Consider the following 13,640-nt stretch of genomic DNA (forward strand, 5'->3'; position numbering starts at 1 on the left):
TAGGAGAGAAATTACCTCTTTATTGTTTTTTTTACAAAATCGAGTACCATAATCTTGCAATTTTAGCAAAAAGAAAAAAAAACAAGAAATTATTATATCATCATGTCTCCCTAATGTCTAGGTAATTAATTCTAAGATCTATGATTAAAATATCTAAATATTGAAGAGTAATCTATAATACTCAGGGAGAAGTCGTAACTTTTCATTTGCTGGAAGCCAGACAAGTTGGGCATATATGTGCTTTAGTGCCACCGTGTGTGGAGGCCGAGTATCAAACTCCGATGTTTCTCCTCACCTTCCACCTTGTTTGGGGCAAGGTCTCTTTTGTTGTCCGCCACAGTGTACCCCAGGTCCCACAGGTCTCTGGGATCCTCCTTCCTTCACCTCCCATCTCACCTAAGAGCACTGGGATTACAGATATGGGAGGCTACCATGCCTGGCCATACATGGGCTCCAGGGATTCGAACTTGGGTCCTCACATCTGCCCAGCAAGTGTTTTGCTCACTGAGCCACCTCCCCTGTCTAACTCTGAAGAGTGGGACTTAACTGAGTCTGGTGCCCCTCCAGGAGGTGATGACGTCTTAAGGAACCAAAAGCCTGGCGAGTGCCCTTCCGTGGTCACACACTCTAATGCTGTCTTCTCAAGATGGAACCTGTGCATAGAGAAGCATCATTTCATTTGCCAGGCTGGTGAGTCACCAAACTACATCAATTTTAGTTTCGAAACTGGTATTACATAAGGTATGCACATGAGAGGATAAATTTTAAATAGTCTGGAATTGACCATTGGACAGATATAAGAATTTCTATCTTTTTAAAAAGATTTATTTATTTTATATATGTGAGTACACTGTAGCTATCTTCAGACACAGCAGCAGAGGGCGTCAGATCTCATTACAGATGGTTGTGAGCCACCATGTGGTTGCTGGGAATTGAACTCAGGACCTCTAGGAGAGCAGACGGTGCTCTTAACCACTCACTGAGCCTGCTTTCCAACCCAAGAATTTCTATTTTTAGTTTTTTTTTTTTTAACTTGTCCTGTTTGCCTGTGGAGATGGGAGTTGGGGGTTGGCACAGGTGCCGCAGGACACATATGGAGGTCAGAGGTCAACTTGTGGGGGTCAGTTCTCTCCTACCAGGTGGATTCTGGGGTTTAAACTCAGGTCATCAGGCTTACTGGCAGGTGCCTTTTGCCTCCGAGTCATCCCTCCAGCCTGCAGTTTCTAGTTTCATAACACTGGCTATCCCAAGAAACTGCCCCTTGGAGTGAGTGATGTCTTCACCCCTCCATGCTAGCTGCTAGATGAACTCTCACGGTCGACCTGGGTGAAGTGCAGGAGAGACTGAGCTGGTAGCTTTCCCTCCCCGAATGCTCACCCCCAGTCTGATCAGCACTGGGCTGTTAGAGACAGAATGAGAAGGAAATGATAATGTGGCGTAGGAAAACGAGAAGACCAGAGGCCATGAGCTCTAAGAAGTGTGCTTCCCTGCATCTGGAAGATTGGAATGGTCAGTGTATGTGTGTGTGTGTGTGTGTGTATGCACGCATGTGTGTTGGCATGACTGTCATTTCTATATATGTGCACATGAATACATGAATTCAGGTTCCCATAGAGGCCAGAGGCACTGGATTCCCACTGGGGCTGGAGTTAGAGGCAGATGTGAGCTCCTGACATGAGGTCTGGGACTCAAACTCAGGTCCTCTGCAAGAAGTGTACACACCCGCTAAGCTAACTCTCCACATACCTGCCATTTTTATTACACCCGGCAGTGGCCTCTGCCTTCACAAAGCATTCAGCCTTGACCTGGTGGATTCTTGAAGTCCTTGCCATATTACAGACAATTTAGACAGACATTTTATCCCACTTTTTTTTTTTTGACAAGAGTCTCACTTTGTGGTTCTAGCTGTCATGGAACTGGCTCTTTAGAACAGGCTGGTCTCAAACTCCAAAAGATCTTCCTGTCTCTGCTCTAGTAGCACTGGGATTAAAGGTGTGTGCCACCTTGTCTAGCCACATCACTGTGCTTTTCAAACCTACTAATGTGTTCTCCTTAACATATGAAGTTGCTGTAGCTAACAAAAACAGAATTCATTGCATCATCACTCTGTCCCAAATAGAAAGACCACTATCTTAGTGTATCATCGCTGTGAAGAGACATCATGACCAAGGCAACTTTTATAAAGGACCATTTAATTGAGGCTGGCTTATAGGGTCAGAGGTTCCGTCCATTATCATTATGGTAAGAAGCATGGCAGCATCCAGGCAGATATGGTGCCGGAGAAACGAAGCACTTTACATCGTGATCCAAAGGCAACCAGGAGATTGGCTTCTGCAAGCAGCCAGGGGAATGCTCTCCCTTCTGCACTGGGCAGAGCTTGAGCCCTAGGAGCCCTCAAGGCCCACCTACACCATGACATACTTCCTTCAACAAGGCCACACCTATTCTAACAAGGCCACAAGTCCTAATAGTGCCACTTCCCATGGGCCAAGCATATTCAAACCACCACAACCATCTTCCTCAAATAGCAGTAGTAAATGCATTTGTCTTGATGTAATAAAGTCCAGCTTCAAGCCTCCATTCTTCACTATTCCCAATGCCTCATGGTGTTCATGTCTACTTTACATTACCAGACTTCAAGTCTACTGTTCTAAAGAGCTCACCAGTGTTAATGAGGCTAAGACAGTAAGGCTGACACCCTCCCAGGTCAGCAGCCCATTTCCCCCTCACAAGCCGCCTCCCTAATGTTACCCGGCTGTATTACCATTGTGAGTCACCCATGATCATTACAGAAGACTGTTTCGCACAGCCCACTCCATGTGACAGAAGCATTTTTTTTTTTTTTGAGACAGGGTTTCTCTGTGTAGCCATGGCTGTCCTGAAACTTGCTCTGTAGACCAGGCTGGCCATGAATTCAGAAATCTGCCTGCCTCTGCCTCCCCAGTGCTGGGATTAAAGGCTTGTGTCACCACCACCCAGAAAGCGGGGGGGGGGGACGGGGGGGGAAGCAATATTTAGTTAATGTAGCCCACTTGATGACATGGGCATGAGTTTTGAATGAGTGTTAAGTGTTTGATACTCTCAAGAATTCTTGGCTTTGGACTTTACAAATACAGTCCTCCCCACCCCTGTTCTGTCCGAAAGGGTGACCTTGAACTTCTGGGCTGGCCATCAAGTGGATCACTCCAAAATCCAGCCTCTGCTAATGGAGAGTCTAACAAGTGGAACCTTTGAGAGGTTCCTAGGCCACCAGGTCCCCTCCCTAGTGACTGTTATTTGGTGATAGTCTCCTCCTCTCTCTTCGTGTGAGGCCACAACTGTTCTCCCTGTCCCCCCCCCCCCCCATGCATCCCTCACCAAACAGCATGACTTCAGACTTCTCCAGCTCCTGAACTGAGAAGAGTTAACTTCTGGTTTTTTTTCCTTTCTCCTTTTATTTTTTCTCCTCTCTTTTCTTCTTTTCCCTCCCTCTTTTCTTCTTCCTGTGCTTTAATACAATCCAGAGTCTTATCCACACTAATCAAGCACCCAACACCAAGCTGTACCCCCAGCCCTAAACTTCTGTCTGTGATACTCTATCAGCACAAAACAAACTAAAAAGACAATAAAACATTTGGATCAAGAACTTTACAAAGCAATCCCCTGAGATAAAAACAAAGCCCTTGAATGTAGTAATTTTCTCAAAGTAATTTTGCTCAAAATCAGAAAAGATTCAGAAGTGTGGTTCCAAAGGGCAACGAAAGCTGCCGGCTTCTTGTTCTTCTTGTTTTGGTTGGCATGGTGACAGGTGGCTAGAGCAGAAACTGAGAACTCACATTCAGTGCACAAGCACAAGTCAGAGAGAGAGCTACCTGGGAATGGTGTAGGCTTTTGAAACTTCAACACCCTCAGTGAAACACTTTCTCTAGCAAGGCCACGCCTCCTAATCCTTCTCAAACAGTTCCAGCAGCTGGGAACCAAGAATTCAAATATATGAGCCCATGAGAGCCATTCCTATCTGCCCTAAGGGGAATACAGAAGGCTCCTGGTTGTTGAAGGCTGAGTAAGGAGGTCATAGAGAGTCATGCAAGAACAGCAGCAGCTAGACTAGACACTCTGCTGACCACCAGGCAGAGCAGATGCAGGCCGAGGAAGACTGAGGTCCTAACTTTAAGTTGAGATGTAGCCAGCATGGTTATATGACTTTCTCTAGTGCTTTTCAGTTTGGACGTGTGACGAACCTGGGTGTGCGTATGTGGGAAATGAAGCATTCCAGAACGTCAGTATACGGCTGAGAGTATGACTTAGCGGTGAAGTGCCTGGTGCCTGGACCACCACAAAAGCCACTCCAGTCGTTTCTGGGCCCTGAGTTCTATCCACCAGAGCTACAAAACCGCCAAGGGAGATAATTTGCTCAGCATGTCCTTTCACACAAGTAGTTTAACCCTCTGTCGCTCACCTGTTGGCCTAATTAGACTCAATTTTAGATTCCCAGTAGGATACAGTAAGATGTGGCTATGGGGGCTACTTCAGAATCTCCTTGCTGTTATGTGGAGGAAATGATTGATAATCATTGTGTTTTCCTGATGGTGTGTGCATGTGGGGGGGGGTGACTATTTGTGAGTTACAGTCAAAGCCATCACCAACAGATAAACCTTTGTGTTGACTCCACACAGCCGCCTTTCCCCCTCAAGGTGCAAGCATTTGGAGAAATGAGTTTGGTCCTGGTCCTCTGTTACCCATGAAAAGAAGAGGAGCTGAGACAGAGAGACATATGATCCCAGGTAACATGTTCCATCTCTAAGTGTGTGATCCAGTCATCCCTGGAGGTCCCTGGAGCCAAGCTAAATCCAAATGAGTTATTGTATCAGGAGCCAAGGAAGCACCTACTTGTGTCTGAGTATCTGATCTCAATGCAAAGTATGGAGACCTTATCTTTTTTCGTGGTGCTGGCTATCAAACCTGGGGCTCTGTGTATACTACGCAAGTACTCTATAGCAGAAGCACCCCCCAACATTTTGTTTTCTCTCTCTCTATCTCTGGCTCATATAAGAACAAATGCTAATTGAGGAAGGTGCATTTGCCTGAAAACACTTTAGTCTGTGTCTTAGTTAGGGTTTTATTGCTGTGAAGAGACACCATGACCAAGGCAACTCTCATGAAAGAAAACATTTAATTGAAGCTGGCTTAGAGTTTCAGAGGTTCAGTCCACTATCAACGTGGCGTGAAGCATGGCAGCATGCAGGCAGACATGATGCTGCAGGAACTAAGAGTTTTACATCTTGATCCAAAGGCAGCAAGGAGGAGACTATGTTCCAACACTGGGCAAAGCTTGAGAATAGGAGACCTCAAAGCCCCACCCCCACAGTGATGCACTTTCTTCAACAAGGCCACACCTCCTAATAGTGCCACTCCCCATGGGCCAAGCATTTAAACACGTGAGGCTACACGGATATAGCTATTCAAACCACCACAGTCTATATCCACGTTGGATGATTAGAGAGAACACCAGAGGGTAAAACTGAGACAAATTTACAGTGGATCTAGCGATTATTCTGGAAGTCAGAGATGACCTCACTGAGAGAATCTTGCAAGAACATGTGCAATCCAGTTACCATACCTCTTTACCCTCACGCCCACAATTTTATTAGTATAATCTGTGGGTTATTATTCGATTAACATTTTTCCCCTGGCAGTACTGGAGGTTGAATCTAGGGTCTCTCAGATACTGGGCAAGCGCTCTACACCTGGGCTGAAAACTCAGCTCTCTAAAGCAGTGATTTTTTTTCACAACTTTTTAAAAACAATGCTTTTATTAATTCCTTGAGGATTTCATACAGTGTATTATTGATCAGATTCGTTTTCTAAATTATTTCAAGTTAATCACATACAGCTCTGCTTTCTTATTTCTCTAGGAAATGGCCCCCCGTTAGCCATGTGTCACCAACCCGCTCCTCCTGAGCTTGTAAGTACTGCAGTCACAAGACAAGTGTGACATATTCAGCTCTCTGCGGTCTGATGGGTCCTGCCAGGATTTTATTATTATCTCTTGGAGTGTGCCGGGCACAGCGTTCTAGAAAGGAAAGCACAGGGAAGAGCTAGGTTAGCGGGCAATCTGAAGACAATCATGGCTACCGATCTCTGGGCTCCCGTGCAGATGTGATGCCCACCTCTTTGCTGTTGTGTGTTTTCCCCTCTGATTCACTCCGAGGACTGGTGGCCGCCTTTAGAGACAGGTGCAATAAATTAAGCTCTGGAGGGCTAAGAGAGATGGCTCATCGGTTAAGACTGCTCTTCCAGAGGTTCTGAGTTCAATTCCCAGCAACCACATGGTGGCTCACAGCCATCTGTAATGGGATCCGATGCTCTCTTCTGGAGTGTACTCATATACATTAAATGAATGAATAATAATAATAATAAAGAAGAAGATAAGCTCTGAAAATCAAAGAGAGGGAGAGGGGCCCGAGGGAAGGGAAGGCAGCAACTATCAGGGCAGCTACTAGAGTTTCAGCTTTCCCTTCAGAGTCCGCTGCATGATGACCTGGTAGGACCTATCTAAATTGCTCTGTTTCTTCCATCCAATGTCAACTGGAGAAGTGTTTCTAGCAATATATATATATAAAAAGACAAAGGTGAAATGGAATTCACATCTCAGCGTTTTCCAAGCTGACAGCCGTAGAAACGCTGCCAGAAGGAGGGACAGCAGGGCCTGAGCTGCCGCATCAGCTGCATCTGCCCCTCTCAGCGCTCCCGTTCTTTTACCCCTTCCTGTCTTGTCTGACCTCATCATGGGAGTCAGACTCTGACTGCTGACACTGCACATGCCCCTCAACCCCACTGCTCAATCCATCCCATCCCCCCTCTTTCATTTCTGGCCTCCTACTTCCTCCTCAAACACACCCAGCAAGCTTTGGCCCCCTCAGATGTCCTCAGACATGTCGGCAGAGCCCGCTTTTCCTCCTGTACATTTGAGGGCTGCTCAGAAGCACAACCTCCCTCCCCCACCTGCTTGTCTGAATGCCCCCTTCCCAGCGTGGATTCAGTACCTGCCAGAATGTGCCTGTTCATCTCCACTTCCATGGAGGCCCTAGGAGGCCAGACACTAGACTCATTTTGTTCAATACTCCCAGTTCTCCTGAACACAGCTTAGCACATATTAGGTGTTTAGTAAGTTATTAAATGATGAGCAACGAACGCGTTGTCCTCAGTGTGTGAAATTGTGTTCTCTCGGAGGTGTTTGACGGCAGTCTGCAGTCTGTGTCCTAAAGAGCATGAGGGTCCCAAAGGGAACACAGAACACGGCCCCATGCTACTGTGCTCGATAAGATTTAGCCTCTTCCTTTACATGTTCTTCTCTTTTAGTTTGAGACATTGTGCTTTCCCATTGACCCAGCTTCTTCAGCACCTCCAAAAGCCACACACAGGATGACAATCACATCCCTAACTGGAAGGCCACAGGTGACATCAGACACACTTGCATCCAGCAGCCCACCACAGGGGACATCAGACACACCTGCATCCAGCAGCCCACCACAGGTGACATCAGCCACATCTGCATCTAGCAGCCCACCACAGGGGACATCAGACACACCTGCATCCAGCAGCCCACCACAGGTGACATCAGCCACATCTGCATCTAGCAGCCCACCACAGGGGACATCAGACACACCTGCATCCAGCAGCCCACCACAGGTGACATCAGCCACATCTGCATCTAGCAGCCCACCACAGGGGACATCAGACACACCTGCATCCAGCAGCCCACCACAGGTGACATCAGCCACATCTGCATCTAGCAGCCCACCACAGGGGACATCAGACACACCTGCATCCAGCAGCCCACCACAGGGGACATTAGACACACCTTCATCTAGCAGCCCACCACAGGGGACATCAGACACACCTGCATCCAGCAGCCCACCACAGGGGACATCAGAGACACCTGCATCCAACAGCCCACCACAGGGGACATCAGAGACACCTGGATTCAGCAGCCCACCACAGGTGACAACAGCCACACTTGTATCCAGCAGCCCACCACAGGTGACATCAGAGACACCTGCATCCAGCAGCCCAACACAGGTGACATCAGAGACACCTGCATCCAGCAGCCCAACACAGGTGACATCAGACACACCTGCATCCAATAGCCCACCACAGGGGACATCAGACACACCTGGATTCAGCAGCCCAACACAGGTGACAACAGCCACACTTGTATCCAGCAGCCCACCACAGGTGACATCAGACACACCTGCATCCAGCAGCCCACCACAGGTGACATCAGACACACCTGCATCCAGCAGCCCACCACAGGTGACATCAGAGACACCTGCATCCAGCAGCCCACCACAGGTGACATCAGACACATCTGCATCCATCAGCCCACCACAGGTAATATCAGACACACCTGCATCCAGCAGCCCACCACAGGTGACATCAGAGACACCTGCATCCAGCAGCCCAACAAACATGACATCAGACACACCTGCATCCAGCAGCCCAACAAACATGACATCAGACACACCTGCATCCAGCAGCCCAACAAACATGACATCAGACACACCTGCATCCAGCAGCCCACCATGGCCTGTTATAACAGAGGTCACCAGGCCTGAATCCACAATACCTGCTGGAAGATCTTTGGCAAACATCACTTCAAAGGCACAGGAAGACTCTCCCCTGGGAGTCATCTCTACCCATCCACAGATGTCATTTCAGAGTTCAACCAGTCAGGTAAGTCTGGAACGCAGAAGATAACTGGGTAGCTTCATGACACTGAAAAAGCACTTACAGGTCTGGGGATGTGGCGAGTGGTAAAACACTGTCCTAGCGTGTGCATGAACCCCAGGTTCAGGCGTCAGTTTTGAAAAACATAGTCATGAAAAGAGTACATGTGTCCTTCTATCACAACATTCCCAGGGTTATGATTTTAAAAAGAAGATGGCTACCCTGTTACCTCCCAGGAGGGCTGTACACTAAAAGCAAAATGAACTGAGCCCAAGACAATCTCTCCCAGTGGGTTGAGTGCCTATTGCAGTACTTGATGGCACATTTTGATTAGGACTCATCTATTCACCATTGGGTGGTGAAGGACGTGTGCTAGCCTGCCCCAATGTACCAGAGGTAAAGCCACTGAGGCAAGGTGACTGGCAAGAATCCCATTCCCCACTCCCACTGGAAAAAGTTCAAACCTTCTTCATATGCAACCTGGCACTTTCGCATTAAAACAGCCTATTTGGGGCTGGAGAGATGGCTCAGCAGTTAAGAGCACTGACTGCTCTTCCAAATGTCCTGAGTTCAAATCCCAGCAATCACATGGTGACTCACAACCATCTGTACCCTCTTCTGGTGTGTCTGAGGACAGCTACAGTGTACTTACATATAATAATAAATAATTAATTTTAAAATAAAATAAAATAAAACACCCCATTTACTCTACTCCCATGGTGATGGAAGCTAAAGGTTCACACTTGTCCCACATTGTCCTCCAACCAGGGAAGGACCAGCCTGCAGTACCTTAACCTACGAATGGAGTTTGATTCACTTCCTTAAATAAAGAGACACTAGAAATGTAGAGTGAATATCCAGAAGTGTTTAGAGATAAATTTTTGGAGCTGTTTAGAGAATTCAGTGACGTCGCCCAACTCAAGATATGTGTGCAACAGTGAGAAAATAAGACACAAGCAAGTGATGTAGCAGACACCTTTATCCCAGTACTCAGCAGGCTGAGGCAGGAGGATTGTCAATTTAAGGCCAGCCTGGGCTACATAAATATTAAGATATGCCATATGATGTGGCCCAGGGTGCAAATACCAAATGAGGTATGTGTCTCCACAGCTGCCTATAGCTAGGATAGCATCCAGAAAGCCCAGCTACTAGTGGGTCATGGGATGGCAGCTACAGCTCACCCTCACATCATCATCTTATTTGCACCTCAGTCAAAGCCTCAATAGAGTGGTTCTCAGTCTAGGGTCCTTCTGGAAGTGACCTCTCCCAGGAAGTGAGGAATAACCTAGTGAACCATTTAGCCCATGAGGATGGTGTGCTGAGGAGGTGGTCTAGCTTATGACACCTTGACACAAGCTAGAGTCATCGGAAAGGAGAGGACCTCAATTGAGAAGATTTCTCCATAAGACCCAGCTGTAAGGCATTTTCTTGATTAGTGATTAAAGATTAACCACTAACGATTAATTAGTGGTGCCATCTCTGGGCTGGCGGCCCTGAGTTCTATAAGAAAGCAGGATGAGCGAGCCATGCTGAGGGAGCCAGTAAGGGACAGCCTTTCATGGCCTCTGCATCAGCTCCTGCCTCCAGGTTCCAGCCCCGTTTGAGTTCCCAGTCCCAGCTTCCTTCAGTGACGGACTATGATGTGGAAGTGCCTGCCTTTCCTCCTTGAATTGCCTTTTTGTCGGGGAAGAGTTTGACACCCCACCTCCTGCTACAAAGGTTTTTTTTTTTCCCCTTTTGAACATGAATTCTTTGCCCCATTGTTGAGTCTTGAACTCAGAACCTAGTATTTCTAGGTAAGCTCTCTGCAAACTCATGCCTATAATCCTACCAACAACATCATCTACTTTTATCCTATTCATTCCATAAAAGTCCTACTCATCTTCTCTCATGTATGAAGGATTCTCCCTAAAGTAACAGCACTTTTGAAGCCTGTAGTTCATGAAACCTAGAAGATTATCCTTGGCCAGTGTTCATTAACATGGTATACCAAACTCCAAATGCATGAAAATAATTTTGTATAAATAATTTTGATGAAAATGTTATCTTTTAAATTTTTGTTGCCTTCATGTGTTTGTGTGTCTGGGAGTGTGGGTGTGCCCATGCCACATCACTCACGTGGAGGTCAGAGAACAACTCTTAGGAATCAGTTCTGCCCTTCCATCCTGTGGGTTCCCGGGATCCAACTGGGGTCCTTCAGTCTTCGCTGTAAGTGCCTTTACCTACAGGGCCAACTCTCCAGCCTGACAAAAATCTTTTCTTCCCAGCAGGCCTTGGATGAGACAGCAGGGGAACGGGTCCCAACAATTCCTGATTTCCAAGCCCACAGTGAATTCCAGAAAGCTTGTGCCATCCTCCAGAGACTGAGAGACTTCCTGCCGACTTCTCCCACATCAGCTCAGGTAAACAGGGCGAGTGGAGCAGGGCAAGGTGTCACAGCAGCAGGAAGGGAAGGGACAACGTGGAGGTTGTGCCCCCTGCACCATGAGAGAACCTGATGGGAAGAGAGCTGAGTTATTTTTTAAGTCTGAAAGGAGTGTGTTGTCAACCAATGGTATTCTCAGAGTCACGGGTTGTGATGGACAGTTTGCCGTAGATACAGTTGGATGGTCTTGGGACAGGCATCAGAATCAGAATGCTTCTGACCTTTCGGTTTCCTGCATCCGTGTTTGATGACATCACTTCCTCATACCTGGTCAGACTGAATCTTTTTTTTTTTTTTTTTTTTTTTTGGTTTTTTGAGACAGGGTTTTTCTGACTAACAGCCCTGGCTGTCCTGGGACTTGTTTTGTAGACTAGGCTGGCCTCAAATTCACAGAGATCCTCCTGTCTCTGCTTCTAGAGTGCTGGGATTGAAGCTACAGCCCACCATGCCTGGTTTACAGATGCTCTTAGTAAGAATAACTCTGAAAGAAAATAACACTCCACAATAAAGATAATAGTAGCTACAGTAGGTGTCTAGAAACTATCCAATCAAACTTGCCTTGCGTCTCCTTCTGGGTAGTTAGGCAACTGATCGGTTGGTTTGAGACAGGGTCTCACTAATCATCCCGAGCTGGCTTTGAACTTACTTTACCTCCTGTCTCTGCCTCCTGGGCTCTGGGGCCACAGGCATGCACACTGCCTCTGACTTCTTAGCCTTTCTTTATTCCCTTTGGTTTTGCATGAGAACAGCCTACAGAAAGGAGAACTGATGTTTTTTGTTGTTCTTAGAACTGAGACGGCACATGCTTTAATCCTAGCACTCGGGAGGCAGAGGCAGGAGGATCTCTATGAGTTCGAGGCCAGCCTGGTGCTCAGAGTAAGTTCCAGGACAGCCAGGGCTACATAGAGAAACCCTGTCTCGAAAACAAACAAACAAACAAAAACAAATTCTCCCTGGTTTTTGTATTCTGGGTGTCTTGAAGCTTTTAATGCCACACCCATGCTTTCAAAACGAGCTCACCTGCTCAGCATCTGGCCTGGCATGGCTCTTTTCCCAAGCATCCCTCTTTTAAGTTGTAGCACTCAACATTCAACACAACCCTCCCCCGTAGGTGGTACACAGTCATATATTTTCCCTTGCCTGCCCAATGGTGATGTCGCCTTTCATAAAATACATTCCAACTGTATAACAGATATTGAACTGTGGGGCTGGGGAAACAACTCAGTTGGTGAAGTGCCTGCTCACAAGCTTGAGACCCCGCCCCCAAGCACACATCTGCAGCATCCTTGTAAGAGCCAGGTGTGGCCTCACCTGGCCGGAAACCTACGGATGGAGAGGTGGAGGCAAGTGGAGCCTTAGAGTTTGCTGGACAGCTAGGGTGACCAGTTGGTGAGCTCCAGGTTCGGTGAGAGGCTCTGTCTCCCCCAAAAAAAAAACATGGCAGAGAGCAACAGATGAAGACATGTGACATCAGTCTGGCCTCTAGATGCACATACACCCACGTGAATATGTGCATGCACCACACACACACACACACACACACACACACACATATGGAAGGAAGGAAAGAAGGAAGGAAGAAAAGACTGATGGAGGGAGGGAGGGAAGGAAGGTATGGAGGAAAGGAGGGAGGGAGGGGTAGGAAGGAAATACTCAACTGCTTATAAGAAGATACAAATGAATCTGAAAGTAGCAAGCAGCTCCATGCGTCCCCTTTCTGACATCCCCAGGTCAGTGTGGCCAATTTACTCATTGACCTGAGTGAGCAGTTGCTGGTGCTCCCGTTTCAGAAGAACAACAGTTGGAGCTCTCAAACTCCAGCAGTCAGCTGCCCCTTCCAGCCTCTTGGACGTCTAACAACAACGGAAAAAAGCAGTCATCAGATGGCTCAGCAAGACATGGAACAGGTGGGTGTGCAGTGTGCAGGTGGCTGGCTCTGCCAGGAACTCTCTCTTTAACATTCAGTCGTACAGCCTCTTCACAGGCTTCAAAAGAGAATTCTACTGGAGAAACTGCTGAGCCTCTGGTCTCCTTCTCCAGCCCACCAGTGGGCAGAGACTGCTGAATGCTCGCTTCACCTCATAATCAGCTGAAACTGATTTAGCGAAGCATGCCATAAACCCTCAGTGAGAGACAACACCCTTAGCTCTTAGGAAAATGCAAAGACGCTGGATATAGTGCACACCAGTACTCGGAAGGCTGAGACAGAAGGAGAGCAACTTCAAGGCCAGCCTGGGCTGCATAGCAAGGCATTGTTGACAGGAAAAACATGGGAAGGAAGGAAGGAAGGAAGGAAGGAAGGAAGGAAGGAAGGAAGGAAGGAAGGAAGGAAAAAAGAGGGTGATAACACAACCAAAAAGATGGGCAAGCCAGGTATGGCCACATGTGTCTGATGACAACACAGAGGCAGAGAGAGAGGCACAGAGGCACAGAGGCAGAGGCAGAGGCAGAGAGGTGCAGAGGCAGGGGCAGGGGCAGGTGGGCATGAGGGATTCAAGGTTATCCT

The 13,640-nt window shown here is 47.5% G+C and overlaps 1 protein-coding gene across 17 annotated transcripts in view; it reads left to right on the forward strand.

Annotated features, from left to right (window-relative positions):
* Pkd1l3 (polycystic kidney disease 1 like 3) overlaps nucleotides 1-13,640 on the forward strand; it is a 58,484-nt gene that overhangs the window by 1,582 nt on the left and 43,262 nt on the right. For 10 of the 17 annotated variants that reach the window (XR_003947281.1, XM_017312825.2, XM_017312821.2 and 7 more), the window contains exons 2-7: nucleotides 568-690; nucleotides 4,656-4,763; nucleotides 5,895-5,944; nucleotides 7,342-8,715; nucleotides 10,977-11,111; nucleotides 12,865-13,041. Coding sequence is in view for 16 of the 17 variants with exons in the window: in XM_017312825.2 (XP_017168314.1) it covers nucleotides 568-690; nucleotides 4,656-4,763; nucleotides 5,895-5,944; nucleotides 7,342-8,715; nucleotides 10,977-11,111; nucleotides 12,865-13,041 (1,967 nt within the window). In the remaining variant the exon portion in view is untranslated. The remainder of the gene's footprint in view (nucleotides 1-567; nucleotides 691-4,655; nucleotides 4,764-5,894; nucleotides 5,945-7,341; nucleotides 8,716-10,976; nucleotides 11,112-12,864; nucleotides 13,042-13,640) is intronic. The other 7 variants (NM_001286454.2, NM_181544.3, XM_017312822.2 and 4 more) reach the window with 3 other exon arrangements.

This window comes from Mus musculus, chromosome 8, assembly GCF_000001635.26.
Source record: "Mus musculus strain C57BL/6J chromosome 8, GRCm38.p6 C57BL/6J".
Classification (NCBI taxonomy): Eukaryota; Metazoa; Chordata; class Mammalia; order Rodentia; family Muridae; genus Mus; species Mus musculus.